Here is a 23240-nt window from a genome sequence, read left to right as displayed (position 1 = left end):
TAAAAATATATATAGAAAAAATTAGCTGGGCATGGTGGCGCATGTAGTCCCAGCTACTCGGGAGGCTGAGGCAGTAGGATCGCTTAAGTCCAGGAGTTTGACGTTGCTGTGAGCTAGGCTGACGCCACGGCACTCACTCTAGCCCGGGCAACAAAGTGAGACTCTGTCTCAAAAAAAGAAAAAAAAAAAAGACTTGGGTACAAATCTTGGCTCAGCCACTGACGACTTGAGGTCAAGACTTTTACCTTCCCTGGCCCTTAGTGTCCCCATTGTAAAGACAGGAACATAGTGATACTGGTTCTCATACAACATAGGCAGTATGAAGATCAAGTAATAAAACATTTATAAGAGAACTTTATTAACAGTGACGATGTGCTAATTGTTATCTCATGCCATGCAAATTTTTTTCATTGGATTATGATTCCTAATGCTGTCGTGACATTGCTTTCCTTTGACAGATTGTGATGGTTAATGTTAAGTGTCAACTTGACTAGGCAAAGGGATGCCCCAGTAGCTGCTAAAACATTATTTCTGGGTGTATCTGTGAGGGTGTTTCTGGAAGAGATTAGCATTTGAAACTTAGATTGGGTAAAGAAGGTCACCCTCGTCAATGTGAGCAGGCATCACCTAACAATCCTTTGAGGCCCCAGACAAAACAAAAAGGTAAGGAAGGGGGGAGTCTCCCCCCCTCTCCCCCTCTCCCCATCTCTCTCTTTCTCTCCCCCCTTTAACTAGTTGAACTAGTACATCCATCTTCTCCAGCCCTCAGACATCAGAGCTCCTGGTTCTCAGGCATTCCCACCCCCACCCCTCCGCATCCCCATTCTCCGGCCTTTGACCTCAGACTGAATTATACCACTGGCTTTACTGGATCTCAGCTTCCAGATGGCAGATGGTGGGACTTCTCAGCCTGCACAGTCACGTGAGCCAATTCCTGTAATAAATGTCTTCTTACATGTGTATGTCTATACATAGACATACAGACATACATAAGTGTGTGTGTGTATTTTATATATATATATGCATATATATATGTAAAGAGAGAGAGAGAAACCCTAACTAATATGCAGATGTTATCTGGACTTCCCTGCACAAGTGCGGTGTGCTAAAACCGCTCGCTCTCTCTCTCTCTCTCTTTATTGGAATTGCGCCTTGAGAGCAAGTGCCTCCTTAAATGTTACACGCTCTAGGTGCCCACCTTGCCTAGTCCCAGCCCTAGTCCTTGGGAGAAGGACGCATACAAAGCCTGCAGGTGCAGGAATAAGCCATTGTCCTGTTTCCTGGCCTAAAGTGCCCTGGCTACTGGAGTTCCTTCGTGGAGTGGTTGGCCTTCTACACTCCTCTGCAATGGGCTGATGGGGGGTCTGGAAGTCGTTGAATTTTCACTTCGTGTCCCGTCACCACCATCCATCTCCAGAACTTTTTTATCATCCCAAACTGAAACTCCGTACCCATTAAGCAATAACTCTCCGCTACCCCTGCCCTCAGCCCCTGAAAACCACCGTCCTACTCTCTGTCTCTGTGAGTTTGACTACTCTAGATACTTCATACAGGTGAAATCATATCATATTTCTCCTTTTGTAAAAATATTCTCTTTTCAAAATGAATGAATGAACTGGTAAAATGTGGCAGTTTCACCCTACCCTTTAATCACCACTCCCTCCCAATACCCCACTAAAATATTAGTAGAGGTAAAAGGTGAAAATCTACAACATGAGATGGGAAGCCACCAAGAGGTAAGGAACCTCAACAGAATTATTGAAGATGTAAAGCGGAGGACAGACACAAAAGGACAAATATCACACGACTCCTCTTATATGTTTCCTGGAGCAGTCAAATTCATAGACACAGAAGGCAGAATGGTGGTTGCCAGCGGCTGGGGAGAGGGGAAAATGGGGAGTTATTGTTTAATGGGCACAGAGTTTTAGTTTGAGATGAGAAAGTTCTGAGACGGATGCTGTTGATGGTTGCACAACAGTGCTAATGTCCTAATGCTGCTGAACTGTACACGGAAAAATGGTTAAAATGGTAAATTTTAAGTTATGTGTATTTTACCATACATACACAAAATAGAGGGTAGCAGTAACTGATGAAGCCAAGCAGAAGAAAGCAAGGTCCAGAATGCACGTGGAGGGGAGACCAGCCACGGAGTAGGGAGCAAACCATCCCCTCTGCCCCGAGGTGGGTCATGCCTGGCAAATTCCCAGTAGGGCAAAGGGTAAGAGTAAGATGGAGCTGACTCTTCCCACGTGCCCCCATCACTCTCACAAAGCGGCCATGTGGTGATTTGATATGCACCCACCCCAGAAAAATTGCAGGGGTTCTTCTCCAAAAAAAAGAATGGAATGCTCCCAAACATCCACTATCTGTCCCTTAGAGGTTCACAGGTTAAATGTCTAGAGAATGACTTCCCACCCGACCACCTTAAATGAAGTTCCTCCAGTGAATGAGCCCACAGCAAACACAGAGAGGCCCTAAACAAGTAAGTGACGATCTCATTCTCGTATGTGTTCCAATATGGTCCCCGGACTTTGATGAAAGTCTCCCACACGAAAGACTCACTCTAAGAAATGCAAACAAAAAACATGACCGGAGGCAAGGGCACCTTCATGCTATGTGACTGTCAACACAGCCAAGCTCATACACAGTCAAAACGGGTACCACCCATACATAACCGGCCCACCTTAACATGCATGTGGCCTGGACCTCAGGCCCGCATGGAGCAAATGAAGGTAACTCAGAAATAGAAAAGAACTTTGAAATACCTCTAAGTACTCGATCTGTGATAAATCTGCGTTTATCATAGCTGGAAATTAATAATGCCTAAAATAGATGAATCCAGAACTGGTGATGTAAGCATGTTGTTTAGAGACAGCAATAACCACCAGGAGAAACAGCTGAAAGAGTTAAACACAGCTGCCTCCATAGGACCGCGGCTGGGGAGAGGTGGGCTGGGAACGATTGCTGTGTGTCATAAGTCCCTCCACCTGATTTGATTGCTTAACCTTAGGCATTTATTAGCGATACTTTGATTTTAAAAAAATTTTTTTTCAAAGAAAATGACTGGAAGGTTTTTTCTTATGTAGCAGTGTTTCATTCTGGAATCTTCTAATTAAGCTTTTGGCTAAACACATAAATATGATAATGACAATTATTCAGGAATCGAAAGGTTTGTAAAAACATCACGCCATTAGAGTAATCAAGCTCAGCTCCAACACATCTTGGCTTTTCAGGATAATTAGACCACACTGGAAGCCCAGATGGGGTGAATGAGAAAGCCATGGGTGTCCGCCACATAGGAACAAGAAAACATCACACAGAGCTACTCAGCTGGCAGTTGAAATTTGCATGTTAACTTAATACACAAGAAATGAATAAAAATGCTTGGATTTGGGGCAAAACGTTTCACTTTAAAAGCCAAACATAGAACATAGGTGCAGTAATTAATGTCCTATACAACTCATTTTAAGCTTTCACGTTAAAATAGAATCTTTAAAGCTAGAGGTGTTTCCTTCTATTTTTTAAAAAAAAAGTTCACCTCCTACTGTGAGCATAATACAAAAAAATCATTTAATCTATTAATTCATCTGACAAAGATTTATTGCATCTCTACTGTGCGAAAGGCCCTGAGTTGGCACTAAGAACCCAGTGGTGGAAAGACACAGTCTCTGCTCTCAGCCCAATTTAAAGCCTCATATATGCCATAATGAGTAAATGGGCAATGTCACGACGACATGCAGCAAGAGAGTTGGTACTCCACGGCATCAGGGCGACAACAGAGTGGGTGCAGGTTGGATAGCAACCGTCTCGGACAGCAGATCCCAGGGCAGCAGTAGGAAGTTTCCTGAACTGAAGTGGTATCTAGACTGCGAGCTGCAAGGGGAAGTCTCGACGGGGAGACCCTGGGAGAAGTTTAATGTGGCTTGTGAAATGGAGGATGAAGGCTGAGGGGGGATAGGGGGTGGAGAAAACGGGGGACAGTGAGGGGGAGAGACGAGAAGTGAAACCAGAGAGTTAAGCAGGGCCCAATTCACACAAAAATTTGTAAAAAAAACTACCCCAGGTTATTCTGAGAGCATAGAGAAATGAGAAGCCATTGAAGGCTTGGGGGTGGGGGGAAAGTTGCAATGAACTGAAGGTTTATGTTCCCGAAAAATTCATATGTTGAAATATTTTTTTTTTTTTTTTTTGAGACAGAGTCTCGCTCTGTTGCCCAGGCTAGAGTGAGTGCCCTGCCGTCAGCCTAGCTCAAACTCCTGGGCTTAATCGATCCTCCTGCCTCAGCCTCCCGAGTAGCTGGGACTACAGGCATGTGCCACCATGCCCAGCTAATTTTTTCTATATATATTTTTTAGTTGGCCAGATAATTTCTTTCTATTTTTAGTAGAGACAGGGTCTCGCTCTTGCTGAGGCTGGTCTCGAACTCCTGACCTCGAGCGATCCACCTGCTTCGGCCTCCCAGAGTGCTAGGATTACAGGTGTGAGCCACCGCACCCGGCCCATATGTTGAAATCTTAACCCCCAAGGGGATGGTATTAGGAGGTGTGGTCTTTGGAAGGTATGTAGGCTATGAGGGGGGAGCCCTCATGGATGGGATTAGTGCCTTTATAAAAGAAACCCCAGAGAGATTCCTTGCCCCTTTCTCTACGTGAGGTTTTAGCAAAAAAAAAAAAAAACAGCCACCTATGAACCAGGAAGCAGGCCCTTTTGCAGACACTGAATCTGCCAGAGCCTTGATCTCGGACATCCCAGCCTCCAGAACCGTGAGAAATAAATTTCTGTTGTTTATAAACCACCAGTTTATGGTATTTTGTTATAGAAGCCCAAGTGGACTCAGATGGGGATAGAGTCTTGAGGACCAAGTTTGGCATCATCAGATTTGCATTTTAGGAAGATTTTTCCTCAGAAAAATTCATTATAGATTAGTTTCCATTAATTTGCTTACTTTCCAATCACACACACATCTTACCCATTTCTATTGTTTGTTAAGGTAGTTGGACAAATATTTGAGTAATGTTAAGAATAATAAAACTAAATTTAGGCCGGGCGCGGTGGCTCACGCCTGTAAGTAATCCTAGCACTCTGGGAGGCTGAGGCGGGTGGATCATTTGAGCTCAGGAGTTCGAGACCAGCCTGAGCAAGAGCGAGAGCCTGTCTCTACTAAAAATAGAAAAGAAATTAGCTGGACAACCAAAAATATGCATAGAAAAAATTAGCTGGGCATGGTGGCGCATGCCTGTAGTCCCAGCTACTCGGGATGCTGAGGCAGGAGGATTGCTTGAGCCCAGGAGTTTGAGGTTGCTGTGAGCTAGGCTGACACCATGGCACTCTAGCCTGGGCAACAAAGTGAGACTCTGCCTCAAAAAAATAAAATAAAATAAAATAAAACTAAATTTAGAGTGCTGGCCGGGCACGGTGGCTCACGCCTGTAATCCTAGCACTCTGGGAGGCCGAGGCGGGTGGATCGCTCCAGGTCAGGAGTTCGAGACCAACCTGAGCAAGAGTGAGACCCCGTCTCTACTAAAAATAGAAATAAATTATCTGGCCAACTGAAAATATATATACAAAAAATTAGCCGGGCATGGTGGCGCATGCCTGTAGTCCCAGCTACTCGGGAGGCTGAGGCAGTAGGATCGCTGAAGCCCAGGAATTTGAGGTTGCTCTGAGTTAGGCTGACACCACGGCACTCACTCTAGCCCGGACAACAGAGTGAGACTCTGTCTCAAAAAAAAAAAAAAAAAAATTTAGAGTGCTATTAAATTTACAAAGCACTTAATCATATGTACTTTTACTGCATATACTTAGGAGGCAGATGGTATAGACAGAGATTTGGACCTGGTTTCACTGCTCTTCTGCCCTGTGTCCATGGAAGACACTAGTAATTAATCATGGGCGCAAGATTCTGATGTCTCAGACACAATCTCAGAATCCTTCTCAACACAAATCTCTAGGCAAGCAGTGCCATCTACCTGAGTCGCAAGTTGATAAAAAAAAAAACTCTATTTGCCATCCTAGAATGGCGTAAAGCACATACATTGTGGAATTATACAGACTTGATTGAAATCCATGATTTCTACCTTAATCTTGGACCTCAGTTATTTGACTTCCCTAAGCCTCAGTTTTCTCATTGTAAAATTAGGAATTAAAACATATAACACAGAGGACTAACCTTAACAAAATTAAAAGGCAGCAAACTATATAATAGTATCATCTGTGCCTTCAACCATATAAATTCAACAATCATGCTCTGAAAAGAGAGAGGGAGAAAGAGAGTAAGAGAGAGAAATCAAGAACAATTCCACCCCACATGCATCACCCTAGAGCAAATGTGAGATGGAGACACCTTCCATAGCACCACTTATTAGTCTCTGTTTCAGTGTGTCTCTCATTCTATGAGAATCTATGAGAGTGGTCTTGTTGTTTGAAGGGACATATTTTCCCAAAAACGTGGCCCCTAAATGCAAGCCAACAGCATCATATGTTGCTTAAACGAAGGACCAGCAGTCTATCCTGACTCTAGAGAAAAAACTGGCTACGAGGACCTCCTTAAAGATATAATGGATAGATCTCTAACAGATACAAATATGGCTGAAAAAGTCTTTCAGGAGCAGACCAGACAGAACAAGGAGACGAGACTGGACGAGGATGAGGAGATCAGACTGGACAAGGAAGAGGCATCCAGACCACACAAGGTAGAGGAGCCGAGACCGGATGAGGGAGAGGAGACAAGACCAGACTAGGAAGAGAGTGCTAAGTTCTTAATATGCAATACCTCATTCAGACCTCATGAACCATCCTATAAAACAGGTATTATTCTTTTCCTTGTTTAGAGATGAGGAAACTAAGGCTTAGAGAAGTTATATAATCTGCCCAAGGTAACACCTTAACTCATGAAACTGGGAATCAAAACCAGGCCTGACTCCAGAGTCTCTGCTCTTAGCCATTATGCAAGTCAGATACCTTCTCTCTGCCTCTATGGCTGTTCCCACAGCTTCCTGCAAAGGTGTCCTCAGGCTGGCCCTGGGGCTGAGCCACAGCTGCTGTCCTGGTGATTTCCAACCCCAGATTTTATTTTAACTGTGGATGGGGGAGGGGCACAGTCCTAGGCTGGAGGGCAGAAATTGAGCTTCTTGTGCTGTTTCATCTCTGGACACAAGAGGGTGAACTCTCAGCAGGCATCTCTTGCACTAGGCCTCACTTGCCCCATCAGGAACATGGGAAGAATAATCCTACTCCTGGTGCCTGCCAAAATTACTCTTTTTTGAGATCATATATGGAAGAAATCTGCATAAAGGATTAGCACTTATTAGACTATGTATAGATCTAGCCCCAACCAAAGTTCCAGACTTAATTCCCAAAAGTTCCCAGCAAACTTGGGAAACCTCCAAAGGATCCTCACCTCCCTGCCTTTGTTCATGCCTTTCCACGGATCTGAAAGGCCTCCTCATCTTCACCTACCATAATCCTCCCTATCCAAAAGGCCTATCATAGGCTTCCTCCTAGAAGGTGTTTGTGGACAGCTGTCCTTGCAGTGATCCTTTTCTCCCACCTAATCTTTGGCTGTAAGCACTTAGGACAGGCATCACTCCTAGCCTTACCATATAATCACTGATGTATAGGACATCTCCTCTGTGGAGGGCATGTGTTGGTTTTTGCTTGCCTAATATCTTCTCCCCCTTTTGGTAACAGCAACTTGATTTTCCTCTGGTGAACAACCTTCCCTCACTTTTAATCCATATGATTTGGATGGGGTCAACCCCACTTCCAAATCCAGAGGTAGGCATGTGACATAGGCCTATTCAGAGTTACTATAATGGGTTCAGTGAAGGGCAGGCAACTCAATTAAAAGCATTGAGAGTTACTGCTAGGACTTTTGCTAGGACCATTGGCATAAAAAGCTCTATGTTTGCTACAATTGCATGTAAACATGGAGCTGTGAGGGACTTTCACATGGAAAAAAAAAAAATCCCTGAGGATGAAGCCACCCAAGAGCAGGTTATAGAAAGAGACCTAATATGGAAGATAACATTGTTGGAAACCCTTGGATTTTAGATTCAGCTATTCCTGAAATTATTAATAGAAATAAGCTGCCTAGGGCAAATAAATTCTGTCCCCTGCCCGCATTCTTTTTTTTTTTTTTTTTCCTTTTAAGCTAGTTTGTGTTGGGTTTCTTTTTTTTTTTCTCTTTTCTTTTTTTTTTTTTTTTTTTTTTGAGACAGAGTCTCACTCTGTTGTCCAGGCTAGAGTGCTGTGGCATCAGCCTAGCTCACAGCAACCTCAAACTCCTGGGCTCAAGTGATCCTTCTGCCTCAGCCTCCCGAGTAGCTGGGACTACAGGCATGCGCCACCATGCCCGGCTAATTTTTCCTGTATATATTTTTAGCTGTCCATATAATTTCTTTCTGTTTATAGTAGAGATGAGGTCTCCCTCTTGCTCAGGCTGGTCTTGAACTCCTGAGCTCAAACAATCTGCCTGCCTTGGCCTCCCAGAGTGCTAGGATTACAGGTGTGAGCCACCGCGCCCGGCCTGTGTTGGGTTTCTATAACGTAGAATTGAAAGACAGGAACACATCCTCAATTTGTTTATGAACTTTAAGGGACCAAAGGTCTGATCTTTTAAACTTTACATCTCTTAACATGGTACCTGGTAAGACAGAGGGTCCTCGAGGTGTGATGATTGATTCATTCAATCTCACTTTCCCTGAGTACCAACAAGGAGCTGAGCTAAGCACTGAAGCCACAAGGAATAATTAGACATAGTCATTGCCCTCGAGGAGTTCTGAATTTAGTATAAGGAGAAGGTATGAAAATGAACATTTCATAATGTAACTTGGGCTATAATAGAAATCTGAGCAAATTTTTGTGAGACTCCAGAGGGTTGGAGGTTTTGGGAGATGGGATGTAGGAAGGCTTCTCAGAGGAGGTGACATCTGAGTCGAGTTCTTTTTTTTTTATTTATTTTGAGACAGAGTCTCGCTCTGTTGCCCGGGCTAGAGTGAGTGCCGTGGCATCAGCCTAGCTCACAGCAACCTCAAACTCCTGGGCTTGAGCAATCCTACTGCCTCAGCCTCCCGGGTAGCTGGGACTACAGGCATGCGCCACCATGCCCAGCTAATTTTTTCTATATATATTTTTAGTTGGCCAGATAATTTCTTTTCTATTTTTAGTAGAGACGAGGTCTCACTCTTGCTCAGGCTGGTCTCGAACTCCTGACCTCTAGCGATCCACCTGCCTGGGCTTCCCAGAGTGCTAGAATTACAGGCGTGAGCCACCACGCCCGGCCATGAGTTGAGTTCTTAAAGAACAAATAGAAGTTCCTGGGCAGAGAAGTGGGCATGCGGAAAAGTTGTCCCAGGGATGAGGTATTCCAGGTGGAAAGAACAAGAATATATACTAATAAATTATAAAATTAATAATAAAAACAAAAACAAACAACCAAACAAAAAAAAACTTTCAAAACGTACTGGCCTGTCTCTAAAAGTCAAAGGTGTTTATCACTATCTTACACCCATGCTTTAACATGCATAGTTCCAACTTTACTTGCCCCCTCCATCCCCTCACCCACATCCGTGGAAAAGCTCCCTTCCTTTCAGTTGATACCAGCTCCTTGAGAGCAAATTCTTCAATTTCTTTATTCAAGTCTACCATTCCATTCTTTCACAGCAATATATGCTTGCCAAATACTAACTGGAAAAAAAATATCTATTTCAGCTTGTTTATGGTAGATTTAAAAAGCAGTAAACTTTGTAGAAGTTATTAAAGAAACTCTATGTTGCCTAAGTTAAATATCACTTAAAATACTAATAATATTTACTACCTACAGCGATTCTTCTGTTTTGTTCATTCATGCATCGTCAGTGCCTGGCACATCATAAGCACTCAAATATTTGCTGAAAGAATGAATGAATAACTTGTTATAATTAACATGGGATACCCTAACACTGTGATTTACTACTATTTTTTTTTTTGGAGACAGAGTCTCACTCTGTTGCCCAGGCTAGAGTGCTGTGGCGTCAGCCTAGCTCACAGCAACCTCAAACTCCTGGGTTTAAGCGATCCTTCTGCCTCAGCCTCCCAAGTAGCTGGGACTATAGCCATGCGCCACCATGCCCAGCTAATTTTTTCTATTTTTAGTTGTTTGGCTAATTTCTTTATATTTTTAGTAGAGACGGTGGGGGGGGGGTCTCACTCTTGCTCAGGCTGGTCTCGAACTCCTGACCTCGAGAGATCCTCGCACCTCGGCCTCCCAGAGTGCTAGGATTACAGGTGTGACCCACCTCGCCCGGCCTAACGCTGTGATTTATATTGAAAACACCATGTACTATAAGTGCTTATTTAATTACAACTCCAGTGGATAAAAAAAAAGAAAAAAGTCTTTCAAATTCCACTTCTGATTAGGCTGGAAAAGATCACAACAGCCCACTAGTTCAACCGTAAAGATGGGGGGAAATGGATAAAGTAAAATATGTTTATTTTTCAGACATTACAAAATAGTCTAAAAGAACTAAATTTTAGAGAAAAGGGACATGACTTCACAGGTGAGAAGAGATTAGGGGCCACCAGGGTCACTTGCCAAGCTTGGGCCTGGGCAGGCAGAGGAAGGGGCCTGCCATAGTCAGGGGACTCCCCTAGGCTGGGAAGAAACCACTGTTACTTTAAACATCTCTGTGGGCTGGAGCAGCAGATGAGGATTTATGTATGGAAAAACAGAGTTAGTCTCCCAAGACAGAGAGGGCACTCCACTGACTTCTCATGCTGGGGTCCAAAGTTCCACCAGAAGGAGTGACTTGCAAGGCACACACATCACACCCTGACATTTGAAACCTTGGTGAACCAAAACTAAAGCTGCAATCTGCCCAGCTCCAAATCAGCTCAACTCTTGAACTCCCTGGCCTCAAGCAACCCTCCCGGGCCTCGCCCTCCCAGAGTGCTAGGATTACAGGTGTGAGCCACTGTGCCCAGCCACAGTTCAACCCTTGATTGGATCTGAGTGATAAGCTCCTCATCCTAACTGACTAGCAAAAGAAAAGACTTACTGGGGTCTCTGGAGAAAAAATTATTTACTTTAGTTACTTTGATTCTTTTAAATACAATATCTAGCAGAAGGCTGGGTGTGATGGTTCATGCCTATAATCCTAGCACTGTGGGAGGCTGAGGCAGGAGGATTGCTTGAAGCCAGGAGTTCAAGACCAGCCTGAGCAAGAATGAGACCCTGTCTCTACAAAAAATAGAAAAATTAGCCAGGCATGGTGGCATGTGCCTGTAGTCCCAGCTACTCTGGGAGGCTGAGGCAGGAGGATCCCTTGAGCCCAGGAGTTTGAGATTGCAATGAACTATAACGATACCATGGTACTCTAGCCCAGGTGACAGGGCGAGACTCCGTCTCTCAAAAAAAAAAAAAATCTAGCATAAAATTTAAGAAGTATGAGATGCAAAGAAGGTGGCAAATGTGGCCCATAATCAAGAGAAAAAATAATCAATACATTCAGATCCTCATATGATTGAGATGCTGGAATTAGCAGATAAGAACTTTAAAATAACCATTATAAACATGTCAAAGAAATTAGAGCATAAGATGGACAAAGTGTATAAGAAGATGTAGATTCTCAACAGAAAAAGAGATTTTCTTAGAAAAGGTCCAAGTGGACATTCTAGAACTAAAAAAAAGATAATACTAGATGGGATGAGTAGCTGGTGGGAACAGGAAAAGAAAAGACCAGTAAACTAAACAACAGATCAATATTACCCAAAATGAAATAGAGAATAAAAAAAAGAAAGACAAAATAGGGTGCGGCGCACACCATGTGGGGCATGCACATGCTTGAAGCTCTGACTCAAGTGAGGCAAGGGCAATATACATAACCTAAATATTTGCACCCCCATAATATGCTGAAATTAAAAAAATTAATTAAAAAAAAAGAAAAACACAATAAAGCATGAGAGACACATAGAACAATATCAAAAGGTATAACATATGTAATCAGAGACCCACAGGAAAAAAAAGAGATAGTGGGCAGAAGAAATACAACAAGGAGAGCTAATTACTGAATTTTTTTTTAATTGATGAAAACAATTAACCCACAGATCAAATAAGGACAGTAAATCCAAAGCTAGCCAAAGAAAAATACAAAGAAGACCACACCTAGAGATATTACAGGCAAACTTCTAAATGCTAGAGATAAAGACAAAATCTTAATTCAGGGAAATAACAATGAAACTGACTAGTCATTGAGGAAGAAAGAAGAGAAACAGCAGTAGTCAGAAGGCAAAAGTATAATATCTTTAAGGCTGGGTGCAGTGGCTCAGGCCTGTAATCCTAGCACTCTGGGAGGCCGAGGCGAGCAGATCATTTGAGCTCAGGCGGATCCTTTGTGCTCAGGAGTTTGAGACCAGCCTGAGCAAGATCGAGACCCCGTCTCTACTAAAAATAGAAAGAAATTATCTGGCCAACTAAAAGTATATATAGAAAAAATTAGCTGGGCATGGTGGCACATGCCTGTAGTCCCAGCTACTCGGGAGGCTGAAGCAGTAGGATCGCTTAAACCCAGAAGTTTAAGGTTGCTGTGAGCTAGGCTGATGCCACGGCACTCACTCTAGCCCGGGCAACAGAGTGAGACTCTGTCTCAAAAGAATAATATCTTTAAATGCTAGAAGGAAAAAATACCTCCTTCTAGAATTCTATACTTAGCAAAAATATCCTCCAAACACAAAAGTAAAATAGAGATATTTTCAGAAAGTTAAAACCTGAGAGAATCTATTGTTATCAGGCTTGCACAACAAAATATCTCCTCAGAGATGAAAGGAAGAATCTCCTCAGAATGAAAGGAAATTATCCAAGAAGAAAGCAAATATCTACATGGGAGCATGAAGAAGACTAGATAGGATAACAATGTGGGTAAATATTAAAAACTATTTTTAAAATTGTATTAAAATACATTGGCTGCTTAAAGCAAAAGCAATAATGTCTTCTGAGGTTCATAATAATATGTAAAAGTAAAATATGACAACAATAACACAAAGGGAAGATGTAAGTAGAATTACATTGTTTTAAGGTTCCTACATTGTTTTGTTTGTTTGTTTGGTTTGGTTTTTTGGTGGTTTGTTGGTTTTTTTTGTTTGTTTTTTTTTTTTTGAGACAGAGTCTCACTCTGTTGCCCAGGGCTAGAGTCCATGGCGTCAGCCTAGCTCACAGCAACCTCAAACTCTTAGGCTCAAACAATCCTTCTGCCTCAGCCTCCCGAGTAGCTGGGACTACAGGCATGCACCACCATGCCTGGCTAATTTTTTCTACATATTTTTAGTTGTCCAGCTAATTTCCTTCTATTTTTAGTAGAGACATGGTCTCGCTCTTGCTCAGGCTGGTCTCAAACTCCTGAGCACAAAGGATCCGCCTGCCTCGGCCTCCCAGATTGGTAGGATTACAGGCGTGAGCCACCAGGCCGGCCCCTACATTGTTTATAAGTAGTAAAAAGAAGCTAATTCAAGCTAGACTATAGTAAGCTATGGATGCATTTTTTAATCACTAGAGTAATGACTAATATAATTACAGAAAGGTATAGCTAAAAATCCAATAGAGGAGAAAAAAATGGAAGAATAAAATATTTCATTAAGACAAAAGAAAGGTGGGGGGAGGCAGGAGAGGGGCTGGGAGGGAGCAGGAGAGAGGAGGGTTGGGAAGGGAGGGGAAGGTTAGAAGGGAAGGGGAGAGGGGCAGTGGAAAAAACAAACAAACAAACAAAAAGACAAAAAAAGCAGAAAAGAAGGAACAAAGAAACAAAAGAAGACAGAACAATAGAAAACAGATAGGAAGATGGTAAACTTAAACATAACCACATCAGTAATTATATTTAATGCAAATGGACTCCAAGTAAATGTCAGAACTTGTCAAAACCACAAAATTTAATTATATGCTATTTCAAGGCAGACATCATAAATAAAAAGATACAGATGCCGAAAGTAAAAAGATTGAACAGATATACCAAGAAAACACTACCCATAAGAAAGCTGTTATATCTTTATCAGGCAAAGTAGACTTTAAGATAATGAGATAAGGACCAGATATAAAGAAAGACATTTCATAATGATAACAGGGTTGATTGACCAGCAGACACTAACAATCGAAAATACCTGAGGCCGGGCGCGGTGGCTCACGCCTGTAATCCTAGCACTCTGGGAGGCTGAGGCAGGTGGATTGTTTGAGCTCAGGAGTTCAAGACCAGCCTGAGCAAGAGCGAGACCCTGTCTCTACTAAAAATAGAAAGAAATTATATGGACAGCTAAAAATATATATAGAAAAATTAGCCAGGCATGGTGGTGCATGCCTGTAGTCCCAGCTACTCGGAAGGCTGAGGCAGGAGGATTGCTTGAGCCCAGGAGTTTGAGGTTGCTGTGAGCTAGGCTGACGCCATGGTACTTTAGCCTGGGCAACAAAGTGAGACTCTTTCTCAAAAAAAAAAAAAGAAAAGAAAAAGAAAATACATGCACCTAATAACATACATGAAGCAAAAATTGATAGATATATAAAGAGAAATAAATAAATCTATATTCATACAGATTTTTAATATACCTCTCTCAGTAACTGATAGAACAAATAGACAAAAAAAATCCAAAGATTTGAAGAACACTGTCAACCAACTTACCTGACATTTATAGAACATAATACCTGACTGCAGAATATACATTCTTTTCAAATGTATATAGAACATTTATCTATATACCAACCTGTAAAACAAATCTCAACAAACTCAAAGGATTGTATGTAGAGCAAACTCTCTAACCACAATGGAAATAAATGAGGAAGTATTAACAAAAAGACAACTAGAAAATTTCTCAAAGTTTGGAAATTATGCCACACACTTTTAAGTCATTTATGGGTCAAAAGAAGAAATCATAACAAGAAATTTTAAAATATTTCTAACTGAATAATAATGAAAACAACACACATTAAATTTGTGGGATACATCTACAGTAACACTTAGAAGAAAATTTATAGGTATAAATGCTTATACTAGAACAAAAGAATGGTTTAAAATCTACAATTTAAGATTCTATTTTTAAGAAGCTGGGAAAAAAGAGCAAATAAAACCCAAAATAAGTAAAAGAAAGATAATAATGAAGATATCAGACGTCAATGAAATTGAAAACAAACAACAGAAAATATTAAAACCAAAATCTCGTTTTTAGAAAAGATTAATAGAACTGATAAACCCCCACCCAGCAAGACTAATCAAGGAAAAAAGAAAGAAGACCCACCGTACAAGGGGAACATTACCACAGATCCTACAGACATTAAAAAGGATATTAACAGGATATTGTGAATAATTTTATGCCTATACATGTCACAGCTTAGATCAGACAGACAAATTCCTTGGAAAACACAACTTAATGAAACTGATATAAGTAGAAATAGAAAATTTCAAAAGTTCTACTCTAAGAATGTAAAGTTTTGTAAATGAGAAATCCATCGCTCTGGGGATCAAGTATACTAACACTTGCTAAACTGAAATGTAACCTCAGGATTAAGGTACTATTGACCATGCCTAATTTTTACATGCTCTCAGAAAGAATTTGCCATGCTGCTGCAAGGAGTGCAGTTAGCCAACCGCCTCCAGCTGTTAATGTCTTCAGGGTCTACAGCTTTAAATTAAGTCCATCTCTTCCTGGGCAGCCCCAGCCAATGAGGGAACACAGCAGGAGTACTGGGGCCTAACCATTTCTGCCCCATGCAGGGCCATTCTAAAGAGCAATTCTTGCTCCAGCGCTTCCTGTGGGGTCCAAGACATCCTTAGATCTGCAATACAGTCGGGGCTCTGCCTACTCAATCCTGCTTCTCCCTTTTACCTTCCACAGGCATGTGAATATGTATACACAAGTTTTTGTGGTAACATATGTTTTCAACTCACCTAGGAATGGAATAGTTGACTCATATGGAAACTTCAAGTTTAAATTTTTGAGGAACTGTCAAACTGTTTCCCACAGCAGCTACTCTATTTTACATTTCCACCGGCAGTTCCAATTTCTCCACATCCTCACCAACACTTGTTATTGTCCATCTTTTTGATTATAGTCAACCTAGTAGGTATGAAACATTGAGGTTTTGATTTCCATTTCCCTAATGATGCATGATGCTGAAACCGGCACTGTAGCTCAATGCCTGTGATCCCAGCACTTTGGGAGGCAGAGCTGTGAGGCCAGAAGTTCAAGGCCAGCCTGGGCAACATAGCAAGACCCCAACTCTACAAAAAATTTAAAAATTGGCTGGGCATGGTGGCATGTGCCTGCAGTTAGCTGCTCAGAAGAATGAGGCAGGAGGATTGCTTGAGCCCAGGAGTCCAAGGCTGCAGTTAGCCACCTCCTAGTACCATCACCTTGGGGGTTAGGATTTCAACATATGAATTTGGGGGGACACAAGTATTAGCCATGTGTATATCTTCTTTGGAGAAATGTCTCTTCTGAAAGAGACAGGGTCTTGCTCTGTCACACAGACTGGACTGCAGTGGCACAATCATAGCTCACTGGAGCCTTGAACTCCTGGGTTCAAGTGATCCTTCCACCTCAGCCTCCTGAGTAGCTGGGATTACAGGCATGAGCGACCATGCCTGGCACTTTTACCCATTGTTAAATTGGGCAATTTGTCTTTTTATTGTTGAGTTGGAAGAGTTCTCTCATATATTCTGGATACAAGTCCCTTATTAGAGCTATGATTTGAAAATACTTTCTCCCAATCTGTGGGTTGTCTTTCACTTTCTTGATATTGACCTTTGAAGCACAAATGTTTTTCCTTTTTTTTTTAATTCAGCTTATTATGGGGGTACAAAAGTTCAGGTTATATATATTGCCCATGCCCCCCGTTTTTGATTTTTATGAAGTCCAATTTATCTAATTTTGGTGGGTTGTTTGAGCTTTTGGTGTCATATCTAATAAACCATTGCCTAATCCAGATCACAAAGATTTACCCCAACGTTTTCTTCCAAGAGTCTTATAGTGTTAGCTCTTACATTCAGGTCTTTGATCTCTTTTGAGCTAATTTTTGTCTATGGTATGGGAGTGACTTTGATTCTTGTCTGCAATGGAGATGAGATACAGAGGCTTTCAGATCAAACAGGAGATAAAGGGATGATTACAGGAGGGAGAGTGAGACATGCTTTCTGGGAAGTAAGCAATTCATTGTGGCCAGAGCCTAACGTGTGCAGAGTATGCTGGGAGTTCCAATTAATAGCAGTAGCCACACCAAAGGGTGGTGACAGGTAAGTGTAAAGTTTTTTGGAGTGGCCGCCGCCAGAGAAAGAAAGATGAGCAGAGCTGAAAGGGATAAGTAAAGAGGCTTTATTAAGGCACTTCTGGGTGGGGGTAACGAGTCCCAAGAGAGGGACCCAGGCGAGCTTCACGGGACCCACGGAGTGGTACCAGAGAAGTCACCCCGCCCAGAAGTCTGGGTGGGTTTATATACGTTTTTAGGGCTGGGGGATGGGAGTTTCTCTGGAGGGAAGGTTTCCCCGGGAAAAGTGAGGAATTTCTTTGTTTCAGCTTTAGGGCGTGTATTGAGGAATAGGAGGGGCTTCTTCTTTTTCCATTAGGGAGAGGAGGGGTGCCCACCACCAGCCTTACAGTAGGTACCTTGTTTCTTTCATATTCTCCATCAGCCACCTCCCAGCCTCACACAGCAAAAACAAATATAAGTAAAAAATAGTGTACTATCTAGAACAGCTTTGAACAAGTCTCCAATCCTCCCAGTCTCCTCTCTCAAAATATTGTCACCCCTGAGCCTTCCAATGTAGAAATTCTAGAGCTTCTATTGCTGAAAAGTTTCAATGGGGACGAATTATTCTTTCTGTAGGCTACTAGAAGCTTTTGAGCAGAGAAACAACATGGGTTCTGGATTTTAGGAAGCCTGCTTTAGTAACAACATGTGTCACAGTTCCCAACCTTGTTTGTAGCACATAAATTGGATATCGATATACATAATACACTATGGGCTATCACACCAATCAGCTGCATTATGCATATTTCCTGATGTTCTAGGGTGCAGAAAACCATGATTTGCAAAACAAAAAGTTGAATCAACAAGATTGGCGACTGATTGGGTATAGCTAGATAAGGACTCCTGGCTTTAGGACTGGACACCTAAGTCAGTCCTAAGGCCATCATGGGTATAGAAGGTGTGGATAAAGGGCAGCTTATTGTGGGGGAGGACAGAAGTAGATGCAGGTGATTTTGCACATTGAGTTTGAAGTGCCTGGGGGACACCCAAGCAATTGCGTCTAGTACGTAGTTAGCATGGCCCTGGAAGTCAGGAGATCTGGAATGGATATGTAAATTTGGGAACTGTAGTTTACAGATGGAGAAGAATGAGCTCACTCAGGAATCATGAGAAGGTAAGGCAGGTCCCAGGCCTGGAATGAGAAGGGAAAAACAGGAATAAGAATTCAACCCCCTGGCATGGACCTTCTCCTGAACCAAGGATTTCATGGCTTTTCCTTGAAGCCACTGTGCACCAACCCCATCACAGCTCTTAGTTTTGTCTCCTGCTTCCCCTGCTCTGTGATGCCAGGCTCCTCGCCATTTGTTCACTCAGTGCGCCACATGCCCTGCCTGTGCTCTGCCTTCATCCAGCTGTTCATTCATGCAGCTGATATTTACAGAGCGCTTTCCTTTTACCCAGTGCTACACGAGGCCCTAATGATACAGCAGTGACCAAAACAACGTCCCTGCCTCAAAATATTTACATTCTCGTGAAGGAGACAAACACACAAACAATTAAATAGAAATACTTGGGAGATGTAATCCTAGCACTCTGGGAGGCCGAGGTGGGCAGATTGTTTGAGCTCAGGAGTTCGAGACCAGCCTGAGCAAGAGCGAGACCCCGTCTCTACTAAAAAATAGAAAGAAATTATCTGGACAACTAAAAATATATAGAAAAAACTAGCCGGGCATGGTGGCGGATGTCTGTAGTCCCAGCTACTTGGGAGGCTGAGGCAGAAGGATTGCTTGAGCCCAGGAGTTTGAGGTTGCTGTGAGCTAGGCTGACGCCACGGCACTCTAGCCCTAGCCCGGGCAAAGCGAGACTCTGTCTCAAGAAAAAAAAAAAAGAAAGAAATACTTGGGAGAGATAAATTCTATGAAGACAAAGCAAGCTGAGTAAGGGGAGATAGTGTGATGTGGGTGATATTATTGTAAACAGGACAGTCAGGGAAGTCATCTCTGGAGGTGACATTTGAGCAGAGACTGGAATAAAGTGCTAAAGTTCTGGGTGAAGAAGAATGGGTGATCTCCCAACAGAATGGGAGAAGGGAGATAACAAAGCTAAATCATGTATGTCCCTACAAGCCAAAGGATTGAGTCTGGTTTTTACTCTGTGTGACCCATGGGATCAGTAGGGAGAGGAGTGGTGGGTAGAGGATGGACATGATCTGAGTTATAATAGATTTTAACAAGATCTTTCTGGCTGCTTGTTGAGAATAAAGTACTGGGGCAAAGGCAGCTGTAGAGGGAAATTTCATGAGGCTACTGCAATAATCCTGGCCAGAATAACTGTGGCTTGCTGTAGAGCTGTAGGGATAGAGATGGTGAGATGTGAAGCCATCAGATTCAGGTGGAATGGACAGGATTTGCAGTTGGAACAGATGTGGAGGTGAGAGAGAAGCTAAGGGATGATTCCAAGGCTTTTGGTCTCAGCATATGAATAAATGGTACCAGTTAACTCAGTGGCGAAGGAGCAGGTTTAGAGGGGTAAAAGAGAGTATGGCTTTGGACACACAGTGATTGATATATCAGTAAGACATCCAACTGGAGAGGTTGAAGAGGCTATTGCTTGTATGAAACGAGCTCACAGAACTGATTAAAGGTACAAACACTTGGGATTGGTCAGTGCACAATGGCACTGAAACCCACGAGCCTGCATAACACCATCTGAAAGAGCTGGACAGTGCAGGACTAAACACTGCGTCCTTGTGACGAGAGTTCCAGCTCCAGGAGCAGCCCGAGGGGAAACTCCTTGGGCGACGGATGCTGTAACAACGCCTGGAGAGCTCCATGAGGTGCGCAGTTGCCTCAAAAGGAAAAGGACAGTGTCTTTTAAAAGGACACCCAGAAGCTTGGAGGCGGGAGGGCAACTCTCCAGGTGGAGGGACCCGCTTGCTAAAGACACAGGTTTCTGAAAAGGCATGACACGCCTGGAAACGCAGGCTGCAGCCGGAGTCAGAAGGAGGGTTACGCGCGTCTCCACTCCTGCCCTCCGTGTGCGGGTGCCAAAAGGCACTTCTCCTCCCTGCCCCCCGAAACTCCTCTCAGGGGGCCCCAGCAGGACCGCGGTAAACCAGGCCATGAAGCGCGGCCACCACCACAGAAATCGCTAAGGAGCCGGCAGCCGCCCGCGGCCGGCCAAGTCTCGCGAGAGCGCGGCCTCGCCCTCCCAGCATGCCCCGCGCCGCCGCCGCTGCCGCCGCCGCCGCCGCCGCGCCGGGGCTTGAGGGCGGGAGGCTGGGGGAGGGTAGCGGAGCCGGCGCCGCCGCCATGTTGGGTCTAAGGCGGCTGCTGTAGGCGCCGACGGAGCGAGCGGGCGTGCGGAGCGACGACAGCGGCGCGGGATCTGCCTCTCGGCGAGCGGCCCAGAGCGGCGGCGGCGGCGGCGCCATGAGCGGGGGCACCCCTTACATCGGCAGCAAGATCAGCCTCATCTCCAAGGCGGAGATCCGCTACGAGGGCATCCTCTACACCATCGACACCGAGAACTCCACCGTAGCCCTCGCCAAAGGTACGCCGGGGCGGGCCTCGGGTTTGCGGGCCTGGCCGGGCGCCTGCTCCGAGCCGCTCCCGCTCTCGGCCCGCGGCCTCCTCGCTCCCTCCCGTCCCTCAGTCGTGCTCCGGGAGGCCGATCGCCTCCCGCCCGCCCTCCCCGGCGTCGCGGGCCGGGCCGCGGCCTCCCCGGGGCTTCCTGGCTGCCGTCCCGAAGGTCTGCGCCTTAAACCTGGGGAACTACGGGACGGAGTGCGCGGCGGGCGGGGCGGCCCTCCAGTCCGGGAACGGGCCGGAGAGCACGGAGATACGTGTCTTCCGACTCCGAAATTCGGTGGTTCTGTCGCCTTACCACAAAACAAAGCCAAGTATTTAAAGCATTTTTCTGCCTAGCTTGAGTTTAGGGCTGATTTGGAGATTCCGTAGCGCCCATTTTCTCACATTCCTCATTTCAGCCCGTTGCGATATTCCTCAGGTGAGCTCTAAGTAATGTGCTAAAACTTTGGGTTTGCTCCGCAACGCAAAACATTCTCGAAATGCCGTCGGTACCATGGAGCAGATCGCCTCTCACTTGGCTCATCGGTGGTATTTACCTGTTAAACCGGAATCCTTCTCGGAGTCTGTTGTGCAACCATCTCTTTAGGGTGCATTTTAGAAATGCTTGCTACTGTCCCTACGACCCTTTTCTGGAAACCTTGTGGAGAGGAGGGTTCAAGCTTGATCCCGGACCCTCGATCGAAAGGCAGGTCTGAGGAGGGGTAGGTGAGCGCCAACTGATCTCTCTGGGTGCTCGCTGGGAAAGGGAGTTCTGTTTAGGATGTTGAGGGGAAAGGTGACCCTACCCACATAGTATTTGGCATCACTATAGTCTGTGTGGGTTTTGTTTCCGTTCACACGTGCTGGGCCTTTGCTCTGCCAGGAAACCAGAAAGAAAATAAAACTTTAGCTCCCGAGCTTAAAGGAAATATCACAACAGTCTGGAATACTTAAGGGGAAGCAAAATAACCCGGGTAATTTTCCCCGCGCAGCTGGTAGAGGTAGGAATTGCATAGCATGGTAGGGAGAGAGGTTCAGGGATAGGAAGAAAATTTTCTAAATCTGTAAAATATTTTAAATCACTTACTGATGAAGTCGCTTCACAGTTTCAAACAAGTAATGACTTTTTTTGGATGCTCTGGTAGATCCTTTTAACAGCTCTAGTTTTGGGACAAATCTTATACGGAGGGTCTTTTATGTTATAGAACTACACAATAAAAGAGAAATAGGAGATATTCTACAATTGGATTGTGGCGATGGCTGCACAATTCTGTACGTTTACTACAAATCATTGAATTATGCACTTTATTTATTTATTTTTGAGACAGAGTCTCGCTCTGTCACCCGGGCTAAAAGTGCTGTGGCATCAGCCTAGCTCACAGCAACGTCAAACTCCTGGGCCCAAGCAATCCTCTTGCCTCAGCCTCCCGAGTAGTTGGGACTACAGACATGCGCACCATGCCCGGCTGATTTTTCCTATATATTTTTAGTTGTCCTGCTAATTTCTATTTTTTTTTTTTTTTTTTTTTTAGTAGACATGGGGTCTCGCTATTGCTCAGGCTGGTTTTGAACTCCTGACCTCCAGCTCGCAGAGTGCTAGGATTACAGGCATGAGCCACGGCGCCCGGCCTGAATTATGTACTTTAAAAAATTACCGTCTGTATTTAAAAGTTGTATGAAAAACCAGAGAGCATCCCAAAACTTTCTTCTTTGCCTTGTGAAACATTGTCTTATGACACCTCATTAAAGCACTTGTCGGTTAGCACTTCATCATCTTTTTAGAAATCCACTGTATTTCAGGATGAATGATGGTATTTAGGCCCGGGCGGTGGCTCACGCCAGTAATCCTAGCACTCTGGGAGGCCGAGGCGGGTGGATCGCTCGAGGTCAGGAGTTCGGGACCAGCCTGAGCAAGAGCAAGACCCCGTCTCTACTAAAGAATAGAAAAATTAACCGGACAACTAAAAAAATATGTAGAAAAAAGTTAGCCAGGTATGGTGGCACATGCCTGTAGTCCCAGCTACTTGGGAGGTTGAGGCAGTAAGATTGCTTAAGCCCAGGAGTTTGAGGTTCCTGTGAGCTAGGCTGACGCCATGGCACTCTAGCCTGAGCAACAGAGTGAGACTCTGTCTCAAAAAAATAAAAAGAATAAAGTAAAAAAAAAAAAAAGATGGTATTTAGTGGTTATTAAAGACTTGCCCAGTGATGCTTCTTAAATAACTTAGTTTTTGCTTGGACTTTGGACTTATTTTAGAATTATTCTTATATTAAGTTTTTTTTTAAGATTGATAGTTAGCTGTATGGTGTTTTAGTTTTTATGGTTTTATGAAATTATGAAAAAGTCTTTCTAAAGTGCTTGGTGAGAGCCACATACAGGTTGAAAACAGTATTTCTCCTTAAAGTGGTTTAATGTTAAAAAAGCATTGTTTTACCTAATCTGAATTTAAAAGTGTCTTGCCAGCCTAATGACT

At 43.8% G+C, this 23240-nt stretch overlaps 1 protein-coding gene across 2 annotated transcripts in view; it reads left to right on the top strand.

Moving 5' to 3' along the window:
• Positions 1–20418: 20418 nt before the first annotated feature.
• The window catches only part of LSM14A (LSM14A mRNA processing body assembly factor), a 44799-nt gene continuing 41977 nt past the window's right edge, over positions 20419–23240 (top strand). For both annotated transcript variants that reach the window (XM_045533065.1, XM_045533066.1), the window contains exon 1: positions 20419–20752. In XM_045533065.1, the coding sequence (XP_045389021.1) occupies positions 20632–20752 (121 nt within the window). In that variant the 5' untranslated portion in view covers positions 20419–20631. The remainder of the gene's footprint in view (positions 20753–23240) is intronic.

Source organism: Lemur catta, chromosome 19 (genome assembly GCF_020740605.2).
Source record: "Lemur catta isolate mLemCat1 chromosome 19, mLemCat1.pri, whole genome shotgun sequence".
Classification (NCBI taxonomy): Eukaryota; Metazoa; Chordata; class Mammalia; order Primates; family Lemuridae; genus Lemur; species Lemur catta.
This window is presented reverse-complemented; position numbering and strand designations above follow the sequence as displayed.